Consider the following 26,138-nt stretch of genomic DNA (forward strand, 5'->3'; position numbering starts at 1 on the left):
CATGTGTGCTATCATTCACATGATTATAAATGAGATAATGCATCCCACTGTTCACTGGAATAGTTTTGAAATAGTATCTTGATTGTTCTCCAAATGTATGAGCTGCCAAAAGGACATTCAAGGCATGATGAACTCTAGCAGATGATCTTTTCCAAGTTTTCCATTGCTGGCAGGCTAGCAGGTTTCTGAGCATGGAGGAAACAGGAGGTGTGTGAGTGTGTGCGCACATAAGCTGTGAGTATGGATATTGTGGGACTGAGGCAGACAGACAATGGGAATATTGTGCTTCGGATATGTGAGAGATGTCCATTCGTCAAGTATTGTGTTGTTGTATTTATGGAGTTGCGATTGATCTGTCTCAGCCCTTGTTGTGGCAGCATATCCGTGCTTAAAAGGGTGGGACAGGCATACAAAGAGCCGAAGTGAAATCTATCTGCCCCCTCATGATGGAGTGTCTCGTTTATTACAAAAAAAGTGTTGTTTTTTTGGGGTAAGAGCCAGTAGTTACGGATGCAATTTATCAGCTTGGGTTTTGGTTCTATTCTAATTTCTTTATCTAGGATTTTGATAGTTTATTGGAAATAGACTTTCCAAAAGGCTGGTTTGCTTGGTAAGTCTAACCTAAAACCGAATTAAATAATTTCTCAGTTACATTTCCTAATGTGTTAAATGTTTTCGGTGAGTGACCGTTCTGGACTGCAGGCGGGCCAATGAAACGCCCAGACTGTTTTACTAATGAGCCACATTGTTGGAATACACCCAGAATTTGGTTTGGCATTCTCTTGCTCAAATAAGCAGTCTTTCCTTGAAGATGTTGCCTGAATGGCAGGGCATGTTGCCCTATGCCATATGTGCTTTCACAAATGTGATCATGCACCTCCATACTATCATGAATGAGGCTTTAGAACTGCACTGATACGCTAATTTTTCTAACATTTTAATTGTTGATTTTAATTTGTCACCAAAGAACAATTTTCCACTTTAATTCCATCCATCTTGAAAGATCTGAGATAAGGCAACTCAGAAGGTTTTATATGTATGGTGTTAGTCAGAACCTCCCTGACATCACGTTGGAGCGCACCCTCCTACTCAAAGTGTCATAGCTTTTAATCCAAACCATTATATTCAACTCAAGCAAGTAGTTTTAATGCCTTAAACTAACCAAATAAAAACTCCATACTGAATCAAAGCACTCCCATGCAGGATACAAAAGTTCAAAAAGAAAACTCCCACATGGAAAAATGATGCTGCAATACTTGATACTGCAAAGGAAAGAAGTCATCCAGCTGAATCAGAGCAAGTCATACTGGCTTCAGAAAAAGTTGGCTGATGTTTGAAAGCACAGCCTAATATGGTAAATGGACTGGTTCTTATTAGAGATGGCACGATACCACTTTTTTATGTCCGATACCGATACCGATATCATAAATTTGGATATCTGCCGATACCGATATGAATCCGATATAGTGTTTTTTAATCAACAAAACTGTTTTTTAAAATATCTTGCTGCATTTTGCAAGTCTGCAAGTTCATACTAAAGTTTAAAACAACAACTACACTAAAGCTATTCTGTTATACCTGTATACAAAAAAAATATTTCATAGTTCAGCAATACTGATCAATCTAATAAACTTAGACCTACACCATCCTCCCTATTCTGGTATTTTAAAGAGTACTTAGCGTAAATATTAAGCAACCTAACTAATAGGGTTCCAACTCCCAGCAACAACAAACATAAATAAATAAAAAATAAGGAACCACCCCTCACGCGCCACCTCATGATGCTTAATCGACGTAATCAACCTTAATTTGATGCAGTGTGAAAAAAAAAATGCATAGAAATCAATTATTTTTCAAGAAATATTAAATAGATTCAACATCTTTCTTCAACAAAATTGCAGACTGCACAGATGGTACCTTCCCAAAGTAAAAAGTACTATAGCTTACTAGGGTGTATATATTAGACTTAATAGTCACTATATACAGTAATTGACTTCTATTCATTTTACATCAAATTAAAACTTTGGGTGTCAGATAATTATTTATTAAAAGCTCGACATTTTAAATGAGAATAAGAAAGAAAAGTATGTCTTTGTGCCCCCTTTTCCCTGTTAATGCCCTATCGGCCCCCCTGGCTAAACTTTGCTAGATCCGCCCCTGCACAGTTACCAGCGTCAGCTACGTAGAAAAAGATCCTGGTGTAGAAAGAAATATTAAATAAATTCTAACAACAGCTTATCAAGCTTAAACGTTCTGCTGTTGTTCAGCCGCTGGTTTCCTCTTTCTGGTGCAAAGTGGGCCAAAAACAAACAAGAGAGACGGACTCGCGACAGAAAAGCCGATCAGCTGATCATTTAAGCAGTTTCACGATTGAAGTAGCAGCCGGAGAGCGAGAGGCAGTCGCTTGTTAAGCTTAACGTGGGAATGCTTTACAAACATTCAGAGATGGACTTACACACTTGCTTTACTTCTCTCGGGATAACTTTGTCGGAGATGAAATGCCAGGTTGCTAGCGAAGCTCCACATGCTATCCAGACCACCGACAGGTCCGGCATGCCACAGCTGCTCTATCACGTGATGCATACTGCTCCGACTGCTAACGTTCTGAGGTGAGTTACGGCGTGTTGCAAGTTTTGCGAGGTGCTTTCGTGATATTTAATGGATCGGATTACATTTTTTATTTTTCTCCGATATCCGATCCAGTAATTTAGGTCAGTATCGGACCGATACCGATACGTAATATCGGATCGGTCCATCTCTAGTTCTTATATAGCGCTTTTCTACTCATCTGAGCACTCAAAGCGCTTTACACAACTTGTGCATTCACCCATTCACACAGCACATCTTTCTAAGTGCTTCATAGCTAACATTCACACACATTCATACTCCGATGGATGCATCGGAGAGCAATTTGGGGTTAGTATCTTGCCCAAGGATATTTGGCATGTAGACTAGGGGAAGCCAGGAATCGAACCACCAACCTTCCGATCAGTGGATGACCTGCTCTACCACCTGAGGCTTTAAGATATCTTAGAAAAGCATTAGGTCCATATTGTCCTTGTGTCTACATTCTGTTATTTTGTATATCTGAAAAACTAACCAGAGATTGTGGCTTGTTGTACATTTAAATTCATAGACAGATCAAATTTCATGTTTTCAGCACCACAGGTAGAACTCTATGGCAACCTTTTAACAGTGTGGCTATTAGCTCAGGTCTTGCTATGATTAAAATAAGAAAATACGAAGTTGGAGTGAGAGGAACCAACAGCTACAGGAATTTCTACAAACACAGACATGAATGACAGGAGGGCTTTGCGTGAGGGTAATATGAGAGCGGCAAATCTGTCTTCCTCATGCTTTTTCTCTCTGTTTATCTCTTCTCTCCATCTCTCTTTACATCTTTTCCAGTCCTTCTTTTCTTCCTTACTGAAGTCTAAAAATGTTCTCTGGCATCTCATTTTATGAAGTAAACGCGGACAGCTGGAAACCTCCAAGTGAGGGCCACGTTATTGTCACGCTCAGGTGGAACCTTCTGTGCTTTACAAGAGGAAACATCCACTCCCTAGAGTCACATAAAGAACTCACTCTTTCTTTGTTTCCTTCTTTCTGTATTCTGATTCAGTTTGCCCACGTGACATTGCTGATTGTTCACAAGATACTTTAGAAACAGTGTATATACCACTCTTTCTGTCCTGACAGATCCAGCTTCTGTGACGTGATGCTTGAGCTAGTGTGGACAGCAAGCTGAAAGTCACTGTTTCAGATTGTGTTGCTTAAGGCTTGAAGCAGTGAATCCATCATTCAAAACCTACCTTACAGCATGACACTTAACTTGCAGCATATTTTATGCTGAAGCAGTATGTTTTGGGGTGAAAAATGAAACCAAAGAAGAACACTTAGGCTCACATATTGTAATAAAAAAAAAAAAGAAAGAAAAATCACCACATGCCTCAGTTAACTAAGAATGTTTCAAAAGAAGCGCTATAACTTTAACCCAGTTAAGTTCACCAAATCCAGTGATGGCATCCTTCAGGCCTTTTGAAATTGAACATTTTCCTTTTCATTCATGAACTCCTTGACCAACTGGCTTTGTTGGAAACTCCAGTCCCACCAGTGGGAATTTTCTGCTGAGCAGGAAGTGACACATGGAAGGAATGAAGTGTTTCCTTTCACCTTGGGAACACGGGAGATTGTCATAAAAGTCGGTGTGCAAATGATGTATTTTTGGATATGCGCTAAGCAAGCATATGACTTAATACTGTTGTATGATGGGACTGTTTTGGGAATTTTGGAGGGTTTCTTTTACTAGTTTCAGTGGGACAGGGGAGTGTTTCCAGGGAGTGCTCATGTCTTTGCAAGAGTGTCTACAAACTACCGGATACCATACACAACTTCCTGAAATAGAAATGATTGTGATAAAGAGTGGAGAGAAAGATAAAGCAGTGATGAGGTAACTGTCATAACAGAAGAAATAACACGAGTAACTATGACAACCAGTTTTTACCTAAGCTTTTACTGTACAGTTCTGGGAAGGTTAGTGAACTATAATCAGATATTTGGCACAACTTCCAAATTTCATGCAAAACAAAAGGATTAATATAATAATCTGGATACAAATCAAGCTCCATACATGGAAAAAGTAATAAAAAATACCTTTTTAATTCATCTTCAGGGTGCCAGAAGAATCTCAGTCCTCCATGTCAAGGTAGTCTTAAGTGCTTTACAATATTTCACTTCTCATCCAAGAGGCTTCTTCAATTCTAAAAGCTAACCAAGTGCCAGATATTTTATACCCTATACCCTCACTATCAAAAGCCTACCAGCACTTTAGCCAAGATGTCTTATAGCATCTTTTTTTCTTGTCAGAAACCCATAAATCTCTAATTAACATTATTTCCTGCCCCAGATCTTGATAGCCCAGAACCACTTTGATTATTTCTTCTTCATGTACAATATTGAGTACAAAAGTACTCAGGTACAGGGCACCAATTTAGCTCTGAATGTTTGTTTGAGCAGGCACCTATATGCCCTGTGGCTAAAATTGAGCACTTAGGTTTGAGTCCAGCCTCCTGTCTAGTCTTCACTCCTGAACTATTAAATAAAGACAAAAAACCCCCACTATAAATCTAAAATAAATATTGCCACACATTGCAGCCAGAGGAGGTGCTCGACCATGGAAACCTGTACCATGAAGCTCCTGGAGCATGGTGTTGGTGCTGATGTTAATGCCAGAGGAGATTTTGAACCCTGCAGTTTATGAGTCAGCGGAGAGTTGGCGACTTTTATGCACCATCTGTCTCAGCACTTGGCGACCACGCTCTGTAACTTTATGTGGGCTGCCATTTCGTGGCTGAGTTGCTGTGGTTGCTAAATGCTTCCACTTTGCAATGGTACCATTTACAGCTGATCATGAAATATCTAGGAGAGAAGAAATTTCACAAACTGGTTGCAATGATGGCATCCGCTTAAAATCAGCGACCTCTTAAGAACGACCCATATTTCACATGTGTTTGTACAGGGAGACTGCGTAGCTGGAGACTTTATTTTGTCCACCTGTGGCAATTGGACTAAAAACACCTGAATTCAGAGTAAACAGTCCATCCAATATCCAATGTATCTTCAGTAGTGCAGGTATTTATTGTCTGGCTCAAGCCCAGCTTTACTTTTAATCCAACTGAACTGAAGACAATTTGATTTGATGGCAAGTAAGATAATTAATGAAGCCAAATTTGATGTAAAAGCAATATAATAACAGATTTACATACAAAAATTCAATCACCTTTTCCAAAAGAAAAAATGCCTCTTGTAAATGGTTATCTAACCGTACGTCTGAATTTTAGCACTTGATTGCCAGTTTTACTGTTGGAATGGTTTAGTGGAGGAGTAATGCAATACCATGGGTTACTGACATTTTGGGTTTTCAAAATTCCATGCCTTAAATTACACAGTGGCAGCTTCAAGTAGGTGGGAATGGCTCGCACTCAATGTTCGTCTAACAGTATTATTTGGCAGGGCAGTATGTAAATGCCATTCATGGCAACTGGCCTATTATTATAGCGATGGCTATTGTGGCTGAGTGCTGTGGCCCTGTGGAAAGAATGAGGCTCCACAATGCGGAAGCTGAGAGGTCTGGATCACACGTCACTCGAGCTTCCAGTCTCAGCCCAGGAGCTGGCTGCTGAAATTGAAGTCTCCAAGTTAACATTAACAGTGGCTGACAGATAGAGACCTTGTATGACTAATTCCTTCTTGGTTTGGATCTGATTTTACTCTTAAAACAAAAGTATATGAATATTTTTTTTTTCTAATGAATGGCACAAGGCTACTGTTCTCCAATTAAGAAGCATTAAGAACAATTTGCCTTTTTAAAAACCCAAATATAGTTTAAATGTTAAACTCTTCACATTTGTACTCCGGTAAAACAGATGGTGAGCTACTAGATTGATATATTTTGTTAACACAAAGTAGATTGGCATTTACCGCATAAACATTCTGATTGTGTTTTAACAACATGGAGTTATTACTTGATTTCAGCTATTCTCATGAGTTACCAAAGCATGTTGAATGGGTCAGGTTTTACTTGATCCCCTGTCGGAAAAACTCAGATCAGCAGACCAGTAAAGCATTAAGAGAAAGTCATTTTAGCAGCTCTACAGGCATTTTAGATGTCAGACCTGTGACCCCACCTATTTGGTTGTTTGTGTTCACTAATCAACCAGTCATCCCCAGAAATGTCAAATCAGCCTCCAGGTTTTCTTAATGGAGCCTTTCCTGCCCCGCTTGGCTGCCATCATATTGAGGGAGTGAAGTCGTTAAGCCCTCTTTGCTTATGGTCCAGAGAGACTGCAGGAGTCTGGGCTCATTCATATTTAGAAAATTGAAACTGTATCAACTTTGTCAGGGAATAGAGCAACGTACCTGTGTGTGTTTATTTTTAGTTTTTCAATTTTCTGCTGCTTTTTCAAGGCCTCAAACTGATATCAGGATAAGTACGTAGCTTTTATATTGAGGTCATTTGATGAACTTTGATCTGTAATTAGTTAGCCATGAAAAGTACTAAACTCCAAATGGCAACCAAAATGAGCAAAACAATCAACAGTGATAAACCTGTTGGTCCTTTTTTTTAAATTAGTTTGATCATGTGATCATATGAAGTCCAAAAATAACATCTTTTAAAATAACATCAACTATTTTAATGATTAAAAAACAAACAAACAAACCAAGTATATCTTCTGTAAAGCATTTTGTTGTATGGAACAAGTCTCTTACAGCTTACTGCCTTCACAGCTGCCTGCGCGTTACGCAACAAAGTTAGTTTCCTTACTTAAATCATTTGACTTTCTCTACGAGATAAACTTATTCCAAACCAAATAGTAATGTTCCCCTAAATGCTCACATTTGAAATAAGCTGATATTTCTGTCATGCATTACAATGCTAAAGATAGCTACTTCATAACAAATTTAATTTCAACCCAGTGTGCACTGCACAGAAGTTAACGTGGACATGACATTATCTCAATAGTTTAATTTAATAGCACAAAATTGGTAAAAAAAATAAAATAATAAATCACATTTTTGTGATTAGAGCCTTACATTCCACCATCTTTTAAAATCTTTCTCCATGCTCTCCCACTCACCTCCTGCTCCCTGATACCTCCTCTCGGGCTTGCCTTCCTCCCCTCCCAGTGAGGCACCCACAACCAGGACAAGGGAGCCATTAAAGGGCTGGTTTGTGTCTGACTAGTGGTGCAGAGCGCCATGTGAAAAGCTTAATTTTAAATGTCCAGGGGGATTAAACCTTGCAGGAGGGAAGCAGTACGCCTGTGTGTGTGTGTGTGTGTGTGTGTGTGTGTGTGTGTGTGTGTGTGTGTGTGTGTGTGTGTGTGTGTGTGTGTGTGTGTGTGTGTGTGTGTGTGTGTGTGTGTGTGTGTGTGTGTGTGTGTGTGTGTGTGTGTGTGTGTGTGTGTGTGTGTGTGTGTGTGTGTGTGTGTGTGTGTGTGTGTGTGTGTGTGTGTTATCAGGAATTTGAGCATGTGTGACTGGCCTCGGCCCTCAGTTAAAGACATATGATTTCAATTAAGGCCCACAACCTTTTTCTCTTCCTCGACCCATCCCCCTCTCGTGTGTCTACCACTTTCTAGCTAATATATGGTTGGGACAGGAGGTAAAACCTCTATCATCTCCCATTCAGTTTCTTATTAATCACAGTAACTTTTAATAGCAGTAACAAATAGCAGAACCCAGCAGTGTTCTGCTATCTTTATGCTTTCTTTACTTTTTTGGCACATATGCTCTTACATGGCCAGCCTTCCTGAAGCATTAGCCATGCTTGGTTACCACTGAAAAACAGGTCAGTAAAATCAGATGGCACCCTAAATTTATGAGCATACAGCGATAGATGATATTGGTTCTTACAAATAGTTACTGCTATTTGTTCCTTATCTGCATTCTGTGTTCCTGTGATTTCTCTTCCTCTTAGGCAAGAGGAATGTAGTCAAGCCTTAGGAGAAAGTGTGGCTACTCTCAAGAGAGAAAAATTTCATTCAGTAAATGTATGTTGTTGAGGTCTAAAGATGAAGAAGAAAGTTGCTCATATTAATTTTAAATTGTTATGACTATATTTGAAAAGTAAGAATGGAGAATGAGCAGAACTGGGGTGATTAGGCATTCAGAAGATTAATGCAGCTATCACTTTAAGGCAAAATCTCCATTAAACCTCTAGTACACCTTTGAAATAGAAGAATAAATCGCTGTAATGGGGAAGTTGGCTTAAATCTGATATTTGTAATAAAAATGAAAATCAAGGCACTATACTTTTAGAGCAACATGAAAGCACTAAAAGGTTCTGAATGTTACCAAACTGGCATTTTTATAAGGCAAGTCCCAGATGTGCAGCCTTATAAATCTACCATCCATCCAAAGGAAATATCTGTGTAACAGACGTGCACAACCAGAGAGGAAAGAGTGTTATGAGGAGAACAAAAAAAGACAAAAGGAATGGCTGGAGTATGTGGTTCAGTTCCCTTTGAAACAAAAGGAAGCAGACCATATCATACAGGGTGTTAGGGTGAAAATGGGTAAATCTGTACTTGCTTCTGACAAGAAAGAAATCTAACTAAACAAGACTTTTTAAGAACTTTGGCATTGGTTTTACTCATTTCTTTTCACCGCGGAAATGTTATGACCCATGTGGGACTGGTTTTAAGTTTCTGATCCCCCTTTTCACTGAGATAGTATTCTCTTGGAAATTATACATCTTAGCTTGATACTGAGCTGGACAAAACCAGCTCATTTTACATCCACACATTTGCATGATGTCAAGAGTTTCGGGCATCTGTTAAGATGTCTCCTGGGCACCTCCCTTTGGAGTTTTTCTGGGCACACCCAACTGGGAGGAGACCCCAGGGTAGAGTCACAACCTGCATGAGAGATTATATATCTCATCTGTCCTATTTATTAATGTTTGGAATGGATTATACACACCTTCTGGCCTATTACTAGGTGTGCTGTGCTTAATTTGAAGATAATTATAGGGGTGGCGATGACTGACAATGGGTCTTTAATGGGCTGATACCATTTGAAGAAGGTGATTCTTTTAATCTCCAGTATTGTTATTTTGTGTCAAAATGCAGTGCACGAAGCACGCACCATGCAACTCGACTGTTGATAATTTCTGATAATTAAAAGATATTTGCTAACTCCATATTCACATTTTTTCGGAACATTAGATTTGCCGATTTTGACTCAGTTGGCTTTATCAGAATTTGCAGTCGTACTTCCCAAAACCTGTTACGTTCTCAGATGTGAAAAAGCAGTTGAGTATTTCTTGTCCTTAGGCCAGAGGTTGTTTTGTGCTGCACAGATTACTTATCTGTGACAAGATTGATATCTGAAGTCAGTTAAATATCCATCTATCCATCTATCCATCTCATCTCATCTGTGTCATAACTGTAATGCCTTTACTGTCATTCTACTGCAGGGGCATGTAACGTAATACACTCTCAGGGATTTTCCTTTACGTTTTTTGTTTTTTAATTTCCTGAATCACCTACATGAATGAGCTTGCTTGTTGAAAGTTATTGTTCTGATTTTTATCTACAGATTTAGCCCCTGAATAAATATGAGAAATGAATAATGAGTGCTAAAAAAGACATGTAGCAACAGTGACTTCTGAAGAACTTCACCTTCGTAGCGCTTGGTATGTTCTTAAGGAACAGTAAGTTCTCGAAGGGTTGAAATAAAAAGAAAGCCGGCAGTAAATCATCGTATTGGAAATTAAAAAGAAAACCTGTCAAAGTGGAAGGAAGGAAGTGATTCGAGCAGCCGTGTGATACTGTAAACCATTAAACAATATTTGCAGTCATCGAAACCAGTGTTATGACTATATTTTTAGCTGACCTCTCTCTTGCCATACTGTAAATAGAACTGAGTGTAAGTACTGCAAATAGTAATTTTTTTTCCAAGGGAGTCTTCATTTTTGTCAGAAATACAGAACCTTTGGAGAAAGTGTGTTACTGTACCCCCGCACCCCCATTCCTTTTGGATGACGATGGGGCTTGCAGCACTGTACATTTCTGATTGGTTGAGTGTCAACAAGGGTTTATCTATATCATGGTCATTCCTCAGATGACCTCGTAAAAATGGTTTGCTCACCATAAGTTTAGCCTTTTTTGTGTTTTGAAATCCCTTTGCTTTCAGTTGACTGTTTACCAGCAGCCACATTATTTAAGTAATAAAGTATGGTAAAGAGCACAAGTGTAGGACTCTTCTCCATGCTTACTTGCACTGTCGCCTGTCTGTTGACAGTCATCTCTACCTACTGGATTGGACTGGTCTACGGTTAGGGTTAGGGTTTGAGCACTTCAAAAATGATGTGGAGTTTGCCTCCTCTTCGCAGTTTTTTTTAGACCACTGTGGATAGACAGACAACCAACGATCTGAAGGAACCTTTTAGTTTGAGCTAAGGCGAATGAGGGTAACTTTGATTAAATTCCCATGAAGTCCCCCATCTGTACAAACAGGGCTAAAGATAACGACTGGAATCTGGTTTGGCTATTCCACTCAGTGGTAAGAATCAGGCTTCGGCTTGTCTCGTTTGCTTGAAGAGAGAGCCGCAGAGAACTGGGTGTTTCTGACATCCTGACCAAAGAGGGTTTGGCTCTCGGTTTCTAAGAGTGCTGAATCTCCTGTCTGCTTGTCTCAACTTTACCATGAATGGCTATCTGCTAGCACTTTGCCCAGAGAGTTACTGTGAGAGTTATATTTGTCTTTATTGTCCATGGTTGTTGGGGGAGTCAGATGAGATGTTTTAAATTTCTTGAAAGTCATCAGTCTTGACTGCAGGAGGGAATGACGAAGTGTTTTTCCAAGACCAGGATGTGGGGTTGTTGGTGTTGAAGAGGCGCTATGAAGTAGTAATTAAAGTGTGTGTGTGTGTGTGTGTGTGTGTGTGTGTGTGTGTGTGTGTGTGTGTGTGTGTGTGTGTGTGTGTGTGTGTGTGTGTGTGTGTGGTCCAGGCGAGGGCAGAGAACAGGATGACATCCAGCAGGACCCTTCTGTTGAAATGACAGGTGTCCTGTCTGCAGAGGCGGTGAACCTCCACCACCTGTGGCTAAGGCCCTTTAAACTAGGCCAGACATAGCCACACATACACTTGCACGCACTCAAACTCCTTCTAGTGTCTCACACTCAACAATGATCTGACTGTCTCCCTTACTGGTGCATTGCTTAACTTGTAAACAAGTCATTTTATTCTTAGCTGAAATGTGTATAGTCTAAATTCATGCGTATGCGTGGGCCTCGTCTTTAGTAATTCAAGCTTGCTATTTAGCTCTCATATTCAAAGCACTAAAACACCATGAGAAGTGGTGACATCATTGCAAATGTTGAAATAAAACCTTATCTGTAAAGTTCACTGTCTGATATGGATGAGCCAAGCTGGCAGTGGGTGTTATCACTGAAGCGTGCTGATAAACACAGAGTGTCTCACTGTTGTCAGTGTTGTGTTGGTGCAAATTCATGATAAGGCCGTTGACCCAGCCATAAACACACTTACTGCGCATACAGTGGTGTAATTGTAGATTGTAATTGTCTCTGCATCTGCCCTGCATTAGTCCGGCACATTCTTCCAAACACGTTGAACACAGAAATTATATGGCAAGAGTCTAGAAAGTCTGCTGCAGCATGTCAGAAAGATAATAATTTAATCTTCTGCAGTATCTCAGCTCTGTCATCAACCATGAAGGCTTCAGCTCACAGAAGTAGCCAAAAAGCAGTACTTAAAATACACAAGTTAATCTGTTTTGACAGAAACATCTGCAGGAAATCTAATGCGAGCTCCTTCTTAATAAGCCTTGGTATTAAACAGGGAACAACACAAATGAAGTGGAAAAAGTTTTTCATTTAAACCTCATTGCTGCAAAGCCTCATTCGCAAACAACTGTTCATTTTCTCTCTGACGACTTGTGGTTTTCTAGTCAGGACACCACCGGGTTTGTTTTCTCTTTCATGTTCTCTTTTTATTCTCATTTCCTGAACCAGAACATAATGTTGTATGAGCTATAAAAGCTCATTATCCTTTTTTCCTTCCTTATTACATTAGCAATTCTCCCTTAATGTAGGAAACTTACCAAAGAATCAAAGTTTCTCTGTAACTGCATACATTTTCAACCATAAAATTGTGATGTTTTCCTGTGATGCTGGCATCTGCTCTTCCTGTTTGGTAAACGTGTCTCCTCTTTTCTTTCCTTGGTTTTAGAATTTTCGTCCGATCACTAGCGGATATGCCAGTTACACCCGTAAACCTTCATATACCGCTGAACCCCAGTCACCTCAGGTTCCTCAGCCCGCTAACCTGAATAACGGACACTCCAGACCCAACAACGGACACAGCTATGGGTATGGCAATGGAACCGGGCACTCTCAGTACAACAACCCTGCAGGACTATATGCTCACAATGGAAGCAATGGGGACAGATCACTGCCGAGCAAGATGGGAGGTCTCAGCATCAGTGCCACACACAGGTGAGACAGCAATACCGTGTGCTTTCCAGGACTGTAAATCATAAGCATCCAGCCACACCTTACTTGCACTTTTGACAGGTTAATCTACAGTTACTGTAGCGCTTGTTATTTTCAAATATTTACCCTCCTCTTTAAAAGAAATGCAGAAGCAACACCAGTTTTTATTCTGAATGTTCTAAAATCCAATAAGTATAAGTAAATAAGTATTAAAAAAAATCTTCAAATATAGTTTAAAGTCTATTATTTTAATGCAACAACATTTTCTTTTACTTATCTTGTGCACTTATCCCAAGTTTCTGGTTACTTCGCTAGCTAGAAATCCAATTTGTTGTTGTGTTTACCTTAACAAAAAAAAAAGAAATCAATGAACCACGTGTATGTAATAGCTGTTTATATCAGATTTCAAAATATCCCCCTCATGAGTTTTCATGGACCTTTTTACACACATATCTGTGGGAAAATCACACGAGGAAATAGCTTTACCTTTCCCTCCACTGCTTCTAAAAACAATCATCCTATCTATTATTAAAGCCTCACCAGTTTCCTTGCAGGTCCCTGTGCAGACACTTAACACAGAGACACAGAAACAAACACACTGGATGTCTTTTGATACAGCTGCACAGATAGCCTTGTGGACTGTAAAAGGCATTTGCTGTCTTGTATCCCCTCAAGTGGGCAATAAATGTGCATGTTCAGTCTCCCAGTGAAGATGCTTTTGAGCACTCCTAGACACAGCCCCCACATACGCACACAAAGTTGCACTCAAGTGTTTTAACACTATCTTTGTTGCCTGCTGTCAGTCAGTTTCTCTTACACACGTATTACACAATTCTGTCTGCTCTCGCTTTCTCTCAATCACTCTCACTTTCATGACAGCTCAGGCTTTTCCTCTCAGACACACAGTCAGACTCCTGAAAGGGCATCTGGAGACAGACTTGTATTTAAGTGTGTCTGGACTTGCACACATCTGTCAGCAGTCCTAGTCATCTTCCAGAAGTTAGAATGTTTAAACTTTTCCAAATGAAGGGAAGCACTGGGAATAATTTGATAGATGACATAAGGAATAGAAGTATAATACAAAGCTGTTTTGATTAAGACTTCATGCGTTGAGACAGAAATACAAAAAAATGATGCACCGATGCGCTCTATATATGCAGTTTTAATTAGAAAAGAAAAATACTGTAGTTCTTCCTTACTCTTTCTCCTTACCTCATATGGCTGCAGCCATCTGAAACTTTTATTCCTCCCTTGGTCCCAAAACACATTTTGACATTACAAAAATATGAAGTGGCTATATTTGACATCTGCTTAAAAACAAAAATAGTATTCCCAGGATTCACAACTTTGTCCTTTTAGGGAATACTTATTGTTTTTGTTTTTTTTTTTTGTTTTTTTGTTTTATCCTCTTATTTAGAAGATGGAATCTCCATATCTGTAAATTTAAGCCAAAGCAGTAGTGGCCTGGGGAAAATCAAGAAAAATGCTACTTCTCACTTCATTTGTCACCTCAATAAACAGCAATCTGTTATTTCAGCTTGTTTTTTTTATTGTACATTCTCTTCTGATGTTGCATTCCGAAAAAAAAAAAAATTATTAGGGTATAATTTCATTATTGGATAACTTATAAATAAATTATAAGTGTGTAGTATCCTTGTTTTTTTTTTTTTCATCCGATTCCTTACCTTACTCATTATGTTTGGTTTCAAAGAGAAATCATGCTAATGCACCATGCAGAGGGCTTCAAAACAAAAGCCAACAAAACAGTAGGTGACGTCATGGTGGCGATGTCCTATTTTTATGTATAGTCTACAGTCTTGATGGATCACTAAAATAAATTTATGTTTCATGTCTTGTCACGGTTGAATTTAAAATGGGTTATACTGAATATTGGTTTCATTGAATCTTTCAGCCCAGAGCCTCCCATACAGTCTCCTGTGAGCCGTAACGGATTTGACATGGAGTCAGACGTCTACAAGATGCTGCAGGACTATGAGGAACCTGTCTCAGAACCCAAACAGTCTGGCTCCTTCAAATACCTCCAGGGAATCCTGGAGGCTGAGGATGGAGGTATGGATTCATGTGTTTGCATATTTGTGTGTCTGCTTATCATGTGTGCAAAAATTAGGCAGAAAAAAGCATGTGAGAGTTCACTCACTGAACCTTTTAAACTTTATTTGGAGAGATCACCCATTGCTGCTAAAGATTCTTGTTGACATTATTGCACCAATTAACTTTATTGTGAAAGTAAAGTCATTTTATCTTGCTGAGTAACCATTTTGCCCACTAAATTTCCAAAAATAGCCCAAGCAATTCAGTTAGACTTGTTGTTCAACACTTCAAAGCAAAAAAACTATACATATATATTGCTTTTAAAAGCTTGAAAAAGAGTAGATAATTTTATGTTAGAGAAGAAATTAAGCTTTAAAACTGCCAGTTTTAAATTTGTTTTAAGTTATAAGTTTGTGTATATTTTCTCTATTTATGACAAGCTGTCATAAAGAAACCAAACAAACAACACTATATTTATACTTTACAACAATGATAATATCAGCTGTCAGAATAATTGTCGGTGCCACATACCAAACAGGTATAATGCACAAAGTATCTGCACATCTGCACAAATATAAATGTAAACGGTGGAAATTTCTGAGTAACTATTTCCTCTAATGCAGATGAGTCTTGTGATTCCAGTTAAAGGGACTTCTTGCACAGGCATTCGTTCACTGACTGTTATGAACTCCTCTGTCTAAGTAGCATAGTTTTCCTTTTATAGAAATACACAGACAGCAAGGTTAGGGGACAGATAGGAAGACATGGGGAGGAAAGCGAGATAGAAAGTAAAAAACAAAAACAAAACAAACACAAGACAAAGGAAGCAGGAGAAAGATTAAGTGTTTTAAATAGCTTGCATGCAGATTGGCAGGGGGAGTTTTTGTAGGGCAATTTACTGCAAAAACAACTTTACAAAGGACAATAAAGTGAGAAATATGGTTTTCCCGTCTGCCTTCTGACCGCCTGGAATTCCAGCTTTTAAGAAGGGAGTCATATGATGCTGACAGCAGCAGGGAAAAGCTAATCCCTGGAACTAAAACCTTCTCTTCACGTTCCATGTTTACTGTTAACGCAGCGCAAGCCCGTTGGTATGTTCAAACACAAATAGCATGGGCCTCAGAGAAAATGATCTGTCACCAGTGACTAAAGATTTTCTAAACCTCAGATACTAACATTGACACATCTTTAAAAAAAAAAAAAAAAGTCCTTTAACCCTAATTGCATGTAAAACAAACCAAAAAAACCCCAAAAAACACTATATAAACTTCTCCACTGCTATAAAAAGGCTCTAATGAGTAAGTACGTAATCTTTGTAATGCTAATTCTTACTCAAATATCCGTCCCCCATCCAAAGAGGGTATACAAACTGACAATACATATACTACATACTGACTATACTTACTATTACATCAGCTTTTGATATACGCCAGTTATCCAAGATTTGGGAAATTTATTTGTTATCACAGTTAATATATTAGTAGTAGTAGTAGTAGTGTTGTTATTGTTTTTGTTATAGTAAATATATATGTACATAAATAAATAATTGTATTTTTTCAGGATCTACAAATCAAAACAGAAATTAAAATGGCAATGAAACGTTAAAATAAAAGAACAAACAATTCTCTGCTAATCAGATGTGCTGGGTTGTAGAGAGTTATTGCTTGAGGTAAGTATGGAGTATTATTTAATTGTTATGTTAATATTTTTATTCAACAAACTGAAAAAAATCTGTATGGATATAGATTTCAATTCATTTGTACCATGAAAATGTCTTCTGTTTGGGTTTTTTGGGGGTTTTTTTTTGTGTTTTTCATCAAATGTAACTCCATGTTTACTACACAAGATTACATAACTCACAACTGCTGCCTTTAATGTGCAGGGTAAATGATGTTGAGGGCCGTGTTCTAACCAAAACAGGATCATTTCCACCTAAGTAGTTTTTGGTGCCTGAATTTATACAGGAAGTGTAATCAAATAAGAATGAAAAAGTAAGCTAATGAGCAAAACACAAAACTCCTGAATGAGACACAAACCTCTTTTAGCTGGCGTGCAAACTCGTGACTTATTCATTTGCCAATCCTCCAACTTCCAAATGTGGACGTTTTTAATCTTTAAAAGAAGATTATCTCACCTTAATGCCAGGGCTAGCACAAAAGGGCACCAAATCCGAAGTAAAACTTATCAGGACAGCAGTATGCACTGCATATTTACTACAAATAAAACACAAAATAGTTTTTAAAAAAAATCAAGTCTCTGAACTGGCATTATATAATGTTTAAGAGTTTTAGATAATTTAGAGTAGCATGATTTAAAGGTTTTCTTTCCCTGTAGAATACTCCGTTGTCTGGTTATTACATCTCAGGATCAGCCTTTGATGTGAGAGCTGACAGGATAATTAACAGCACAGGGAACAATGTAAACTTCTTCTGTGGGGAGACCTGGATCAGAGCCAAACCAGACTGTTTTCATAATTTGTCACTTCTTATAGCAGTTAAAGCAATAAGATGCTAACAACAGATGAAAGAGGTTGGATGAAAATGCAGATTTTAGGACTGATGGATTAAAGAGATTAAAGGGACCTCTTTTGTCTGCTCTCATCTGCCTTTCAGCTTGAGTGACTGACAGGTTGATTGACAGACTAAATCCTCGATGAAACAGAGACTCTAAGTTTCATCAAGCTATCTGTGCCTTTGTTGATTCAAAAGCTACCTGTGTTAGAGAATTAAATCCTTCTCCAGATGCTGCTTGTTTCCATTTCTTTTTTTTATTGTGAAACAAGTAAAAAAAAATACTGCATTTGAATGAATGTCTTAAATTGCTGGAGGTGGTTCCTTTTTGGAGGCTAAAGCCAGTGTAGAGGTCGTGTTGACTTTTAAGGGCTTTTAAAGTTAAAGCAAACAAAAGTGTCAGTTTACCAAGAATTCCACAGAGTCTTCCATGGTTTGGTTGCAATGTGGATGGAGCGGTGGTGTGACTGTTAAATAGGAAAGTTGGGGTGTTTTAGGAAATACTGCAACAACATTACACTTGAGTACATATCCTGTTTTCCACAAGAGGACATTGTTTTAGCAGCAAGGAAACATACAAACACAAAGATGTGAAATGTGAAAAGGTAAAAGCAAGGAAAACAGCAACATGAAGAATTAAAGATAAGAACACTCAAATGCTAAGCTGTGCCACAAACCAAAATTCAATCTGCACTGTTGCAGATTGAATTTTATAATTTTCACCTTTACTGCTGATCGTTTGAGGCAAATTTTGAAGGAACACAGACCGGGGAGTGTTTTGTTTCTTTAACAGTTGGAAAAAGAAATAAACACAGTGCCAGTGACCCCTGAAAAATACTCCAGACTCAAATGTTGTTTGTTTAAAGAAATTTCCAAGATGGGTTCAGGCTGTGTCCTTTCTCAGAAAAGACCTCTAAAGAGCACATCAATCAGCAGGACTGTTTTACTTTCAAAGTATAACATTCATCACATTTCTGATTGCCTCTTGGGTTACACCACTAATACTTTTACTTAACATGTGGGATATTTAAAGGATCTCTCCAAAATGGGGGTGAAAGAGAAGCAAAATGCATCTAAAAAAGAGGGTTTCTAGGTGTCTAACATGTGATTCTAGCAGTGTGAAGCGATTTCACGGTGATGTGACATGAAAAAAGACGTAATTGATATTTGGTGTTAACAGCCCGTTGTAATTTGTTATGCTTCTGTCAGTTGGCTTACATTTAATTATACTTTTTTTTTTTTCATCTGCATGTGTGGCCCCATATTAAAAACAGCAAATCTTTCTAAAACATTTCATCAGATCTTTCTCGTCATATTTTTCTTGGCATTATTTTTGACAGATTATTTTTGATAGAATCCTTCCTTTTAAACATCTTGGATGGAACCAAACCAACACAACACATGTTTCAGGAACAAATCAAGATGTCCTTGAAGAGTTGTAGAAACAGTACCTCTCAGTAGCTGTCGAAAACGACACTGATTCCCACTGCCTTAAATTCTGTGAAGCTTCGCACTCTGCGTTTGACATGGATGGTGGGCACAAGTGTGCCTGTCTGTTTTACAGTGCGTCTGCTTGACATTAGTCACAGATTATAGTGTGAATGTTACATGGGGTGAGATATGTGCTGCAAATGGACAACTTGTCACTGTCGATCAAACGATACATTCGTGTGTTTGGCAGCAAAATATAGCAGGCCTGTGTGGAATGGCTTTTTTTTCTTTTTTTTTTAGGTAAAGCAAGAGCTGAAAAGCCCCCTTTTGCACTTATTTATGACTGTGGTACAAAAAATGCATTAGCTTTCCCGTTTGTTAGAAAGTCATGGTTCCATTAGAGTGCCTTAATGGGCAACTGAGGCATTCATCCCAGAAATAACATGGTCTGATAATATCATCTCTTAAACACACTATGGAGCAGTCAGAGGCTAACTGACACTGAGGGACAGAAATCACTTTGAGGAAGGTGCCAGATGTACGGTAATTACACTGTGGTTACTGGTAGTCATAGGTGGCCTGTTTGGCTGAACGGCCTCTGCTGGCACATCATCAGCAAAGGGAAGTCATGTAGTGGCTGTGCTCTACTGATTTACTCGGCTGCGCTTGGATGCATTGTACTGGCTCCAGATACCCACTATAAAATATCCCCTTTAATGCGTTCCAGTCAGGCATGACTAAATACCTGATTGTCTTAGAATTCACTTCTAATAAGAAATGACAACCATGGGAAGGTAGTAACACGCATCTACCACAGTACCACCATTTAAACAACCTAAAATCTGTTTTAAAAAATCATAACATAAATTAGCATTAAGCTTTATCTTGAAAGAAGACAATTCAAAGCATGCATCCATGGAAGATTTCTGAATCTCAGTATTTTTTAATATCAATACCAATTATGCCAGAGCTGCCCTAAATGACTGTATTGTTGATTAACAAAAAATATTTTATTATGTTTCTTTACTTATTCACCAGCGTGCAAATGCTCTTTGATCAAAATAATATTTTTTTTTTAATGCTAAAATATAATTATTGTGATTGTCCATGATTCTTAAAATTCACTGTTTTACAGTATTTACTTGCACTCCTGAACAGGAAAAGTAGTTTTAGTAGTTAAAAATGTTGTTCTTAAATAACTTTTTTTGTATAAAAAGACAAATTCAGTTTGTTACTTGCATAATAAATAACAGTAATTTTAAACAATTTTTAACAGTATTTTTAGAAAGATTTGCAGGTTTTGTTTTTTCTGTAACAGATGGTTTGATAAATTTGTTAAGCCGTTTGTAAGCAGTATGATGAATCTCTTTACAAACCATTTTGCGTCTTTCACATGCGTCGTGTGATTGTAGCATATCGATGTGATGTGATGAGGTTCCATGAGGTACTTTCCTTGCTTGGTGTCGAGCCAGGCTGACTGATGCATTCCTCCCAGCAAAGGCACTACAGAATGTGACACTTGAATAGGGATCACGGGAAGGTGCCAGAGACACAGAAGAGGCACACAAAATGGAAAGAAAAGAAGGAATTCTGTGAATGTGATTTAAGGAGAACAGACAAGCAGAGCCCATATTAGGAAAAAAAAAAAAACATAGAAAAACTGGCAAATGTTCCTATCAGTAAGTCTTGTAGGATTACTGTGTACATCGGTACTACAGTTTTTGCAGTTTCAATAGAACGAGGCTGAAGAAGAGCAAGAATGTTACTGTTATTTTTTAATTAAAGCTTTACCATGACTTGTCCCCTGGTTCCTGCAACCATGAACCAGGAGTTCAGGGCAGTTGCTGGGTCTTTCCTGTTTGGTTAATGCAGTGAATGTTGTTCATTTCAGTGTTAAAGTGTAATAATATTAGTTGGATGTTTTGCTTGAAGTCCTCACTTGCATGTACTTGGACAAACCAGCAGAAACATCTTCATATCCAACAGACACTATGTGTATTTCATATGTGTTGCTAATAATATAATAACACAACCATTGATTAGTAACAGTGTGCTTGTTGTGCTAACAGCTGAGAAAAAGAAACCATCTCAGTCACACTTCTTCCAAGTGTATCTCACAAAGGCGCTTGAGAGTCACACAAAGTGAAAAATGGTTGAGTGGTGAACAGAAACTACAGACAACTCATGTAGCATTCCCTTTCAGGAACCTATGTGACTTTTCACCTTCATTTAACAGAGTAGCGCTAACTTAACTTTAATTGAGAGAAATATGGAGACATACAGTCTGAAGAGATAAAAAAGATGGCAACTGGACTTTCTTAAACTTTAACTTAAAGAAGTTCAATCGCTTTCTTTTTCAAGCTCCCAAAACTACCATGACCTGAATGAGTGAGAACCTACAAACACATGGAGACATATATAAAATACGCTTACCAGAGGGATACAGAGGAAGTGTTGTGATATCTCAGTGTCTAGAATCCCTGGAGCATGATGTACTTGCCTTTTTTTTTTTGTTTTTTTTTCAAGTATGTCTCTTAACGACATATCGTTTTTCATAGGTGTGTCACCAACGGAGAGAATGAGAAACTTAAAGTCTCCCGTCAGATCTCCAATCCCCAAGTTGGGAAGCCCCATCCCCAGCCCTATGTCTGGTCTTCAGAAACTACCCCAGTGCACACGGTGCTGTAACGGTATTGTGTAAGTATTGTGCAAATTCTGACTTGTATATCCTAAGATGACAATAATATGTAAATAATGGGGTCATATTGGCGAGGGACTCTTTGGGCTGTGTGTAATATAAAAACATGTGCATAAAATATAAAAAAATGTACTTTTACATTTCAAGAAGCCATAAAAGTGATTAACTTGAAAATTTGCTGCGGTACAGTACAGACAAAATAAACATGACATTGGAGATATAATCGATTTTCTGTTGAAATGCTTGTGAGGGTCAGCAGGAAGTTATACATCTCCCACTTATTTTATCATTCTGTCTGCTGCCATAAAGTTTAAGAGTATGCGAGGTGAGTCAAGGTTCTTCCCCCGATTTTGAAAACAAAGAAGTGATCTTTCACTGGTCGACATGCACAGACAGGCCTTTCAATAAGTCCTCAGAAAGCTCTGCTCACATTTATCATTTTAATGATTAAACCAAGCCATCCTCCACACCCTTTCCCATGCACACATTCTTCATACACGTATTGTGAATTGAACACACCTTTTGACAAACTAACCACATACACCGGTAATCCCCTCTCTAAAAAAGCAGCGGAGGTTAAAGAAATGTTAAAAAAATGATGTCATAAGCTTATTTTCAGTGTTAACAAGAGAACATTGTGGAAGCTTGTGCAGTATAATACGGCTGCTGTGACCTAAAGGCTTTTTACAGTCTTTAAAGATGTATTGAACACTGTGTCAGGAGTTTATCCTGCGAGTCATGCGGCCACTTTGGAAAAGCAAAGCACCAAGTTTATGATTTAATGGTTGTTGGCCCCAATCTCAAGGCCAGACAGGAAAATCTAATTGGAAACTATGAATGAACAACGTCCCTAACACTCTTGTCACCGTGCAGCTAACCAAAGTTCTTCTAAATTCACTGGTGCCAGTAAGTAGCCATGCAGCGGAATAAATGTGTACTGTTTAACAGCGTGTAACCTTTCTGCCACCTGAAGCTGACACACGACATGTGATGAGCTGTATTCAAATGCTTGCATAGGTACAGTGGCTATAAAGTATAATTCCTGATTTGCATAGATAATGCAACATTTGATGAACAACTGTGAGTCATTCATTTTTGCTTAACGTCTACTGTGATGAGGACATCTTTTTTTTAAACTGGCCTTCAAAAAGTCAGACAGCCTTTAAAGGAAAACTGCATTTTGCAATTTGCTTATCTGTCCAGTTTCCGATCACGTTTTTATGTATTCATATCTTCCTCTATTGCTAAAAAGGTGAAATATAAGTCTTGAACACAGTGTGCACTCTTATTTATCACATTAATAAATGTTAAAGAGCAGGACTGAATAACAGGCTTAACCAAACTACGTAATCAGTGTTTATCATGATCCAGTAGAAGCTGCAGTAATATTTGCAGTAATTCACTTCTGCAGCTGCAGGATTTTATAACTTGTTACATTTATTTACAGTATAGTAAACTCTTTTGTTGTCCTCTTTTGTCTCTACATGTAGTGGCACCATCGTGAAGGCCCGGGACAAGCTCTACCATCCTGACTGCTTCATTTGCGACGACTGCGGCATCAACCTAAAGCAGAGAGGCTACTTCTTTATCGAAGACAATCTGTACTGCGAGACCCACGCAAAGGCCCGCGTCCAGCCTCCCGAGGGCTACGATGTTGTTGCTGTGTACCCCAACTCCAAGGTGGAGCTGGTCTGAGATAAAAGAGGGGGGGCTATACTGTAATACAACTGGTAACCAAAATATTGTAGAATGCGGCTACTGAGTTTACTCGCCTAAACTAATCAGGGTCTGTCAAGCAGGAATGCTTATCTTGGGTCAGTTTTGACTTTAGGAGAGTGAAATTTGCAGTTGAGTGATCCCAGATCAGTGCTTCCACACTGACAGACTTGATGAATGCTTTTTATATTGAGCATATCGAAATCTGTTGACAGAATACAGCTTTGGTAAGATAAGCATCGCAAATCTCCAGACTATTAAAAGGTTAGCGTTGTATGTTATAGTATTTAAACTGGCAGCCCTAAGCTCGAAACACATGGCAAAACTCATAAGAAAACAGATATGACTACTCTTGCTTTTTTACTGATCAGGTTATTACAAACGTAATCTCCCACTTAAGCCTTACACTAACTTTAAGACACCATGTGCATTATCACAAAATATTTTTGAGCTGATTTGCTGGGATGTGATGTGATGAGCTGTGCCGAGGATGTGGTTATTAGCTTTGAGGACTAATTTTCACAGTTCTCTTCTCACCACATAATATTCCAAGTCCTGTAAGGTATTCTGATATATTGTTCAAGTCCTGGTTATGGGTTAAAAGGCTTTTTTCTTCTCCTTCGCTATAATTCAATAATATACTTATTTTTGGATGGATTTTAGCATTTCTAACTCACATTTATGCAATTTACCTTTTCTGTTGCAAAACCGGGGAACATTTCTGTTTAGTTTCCACGTTTTTCTTCTGCTCACTTGTCAGTTATGCAAACAAAATAAGCAATAGTTCACTTGAAGCATATCTCTAACAATGTCTGGAATGTGTCAGTATGTTTTGGTGACTGGGTTTGCTGAACCTCTGCTTGTAATAAATGCCTCCGTTTGCAGCTATGCAAGCACCACCTTCTGAAAGGTAAACAAATCCCTGCTGGAAACATCCTGAAAACTCTGTGAGAAACTCTAGAACTTGTTGGGAGTCAACTTCAAAAAATGATTCCCCCCAGATGTGAAGAAATGCGACTTAAATGCTAAAGTAAATTAGTTGAATGCAGTGCATCCATTTGGACATTTTAAGCGGGTGTGATGCACATCTGCGAATACAGTGTAGGTAGGTGGTGCTTCTGGCTTATGCACCTGACTACGAGAGGAATTTCACTTCTCACACTGAAGAATTCCTGTTCACAAGAGCACAGAGTTCACTGGGCGCTGAGCCTTCAGGTTGACATCAGAATTCTCTCCACCTCTCATGACAGCTTTTAAAAACGATTGTGTGCATTTGAGACTGGAGACATAGCCACAGAAATCTGTTAGGACCGTGTAAACTGGGACTTCACAACCTACAACATGTGGGAACAATACTCACTTTATTTCTTTCTTCATTTTTTTTGTGACCCCACTATATACTGTAAATTCACACAGTTACTTTTTGGAAGAGAGCAAAAGACAGAAGTTCCCGCAGTGGCTTCAGATTTCTACAGCCAAGCCCTTAAGGCTAATGAAATATATTTCTACGTTTCCTCAGAGGGAAGGGGGGGAAATAAATTTAGGGACTGAGGTAGGGTGAGAAAGAGAAATGAGGGGACGACATGTATTTTGTTTTCTTGACAGAAAAACTTTCTGTAAGAAACGTGTAGCAATCAGTCTTAGCTTATTGTGAAATAATGTAATGTGTGGTGGAGTCAACGTGGTGCAGAGGAGCGATGATGTCCTTAATTTTAGAAATATTGCTAACAAAAATACTTCTGTAATTTGAAATGGGAATAAATTTTTGCATCGCTGATTTCCATTCTGTTTTCCAGATAGTAGCAGTGATGTTTAGCTGCTGGTATCTACCCAAGCTAGTTACGTGTAAATTATGAGAAAAATATATTGCTACCACATTGTGTCTTTGGTATTGTACATATTTGTTTCATTGTGATTGCTTTAACACACAGTATAGATCATGTCACTTGCGTGCCTTCGCAAACCCTGTGTCTAGTCTTTAAATAATTTCTGAGACACGAATCCTCTCCTTGTATTTAACTTATTGTTCTACCAACACATGTTTTTGTTCTGGATCTTCTTATTTGCTCTTTTTTTTTTTTCTAGGTTCTAAATAAAATGAAAAGTGCTTTATGATGGCATGATCTTTCACATTCTTTCCTGGGCTTAACTGCTGGATTTTACCACAAAAATGTACAAAAACACAAGAGACTCAATTTGTCTTAATTTTACACCCTAGCTCTGGCATGGTCCTTTCTTCATATTGCATGTTAGACCACAAGACCGCAATATGTGTGCTTTCTAACCAAGACCACATTACAAAACCCTTAAATGGAATAAAAAGAAGAAGAAAGTCTTGATTTAGAAAGGCACTTTTACTTTTGTGTGATTTTCTGAGAAATTTGGTAAGAGAAGCAACTTCTTAATATAATTTCAAATGGATATTTTGCAAGGATGAACTACACTTGCTGACTGGACACACCTAAGAGGATATTTCCTGTGGTTATATGCCTAGTTCGTTGCTTTAGTAAGCCTCCATCATTGACACCTAATATGAATAGCATTGGTCATTTCATTACAGTGCTGATACTGCAGAGAAACTTTGGCTGTTAGCATTCATGTGGAAAATACTTTCTCAAAACCCTCCTAAATCCCCAACAGGTGCCTGACTGTGTCCTGTGTCCATAGCTCAGTGGTCAATTTTGGTGTCATAAGGGAGACCTACAGAATGT

General features: G+C 38.5%; 1 protein-coding gene across 1 annotated transcript in view; it reads left to right on the forward strand.

Annotated features, from left to right (window-relative positions):
- Positions 1 to 25,539, forward strand: part of pdlim4 (PDZ and LIM domain 4) — a 46,963-nt gene extending 21,424 nt beyond the window's left edge. The window contains exons 4-7 of the mRNA XM_026183286.2: positions 12,758 to 13,023; positions 14,933 to 15,090; positions 21,572 to 21,710; positions 23,202 to 25,539. Of these exons, the coding sequence (XP_026039071.2) occupies positions 12,758 to 13,023; positions 14,933 to 15,090; positions 21,572 to 21,710; positions 23,202 to 23,406 (768 nt within the window). The 3' untranslated portion in view covers positions 23,407 to 25,539. The remainder of the gene's footprint in view (positions 1 to 12,757; positions 13,024 to 14,932; positions 15,091 to 21,571; positions 21,711 to 23,201) is intronic.
- The last annotated feature ends 599 nt before the right edge of the window (positions 25,540 to 26,138 follow it).

This window comes from Astatotilapia calliptera, chromosome 10 (genome assembly GCF_964374335.1).
Source record: "Astatotilapia calliptera chromosome 10, fAstCal68.1, whole genome shotgun sequence".
Taxonomy (NCBI): Eukaryota; Metazoa; Chordata; class Actinopteri; order Cichliformes; family Cichlidae; genus Astatotilapia; species Astatotilapia calliptera.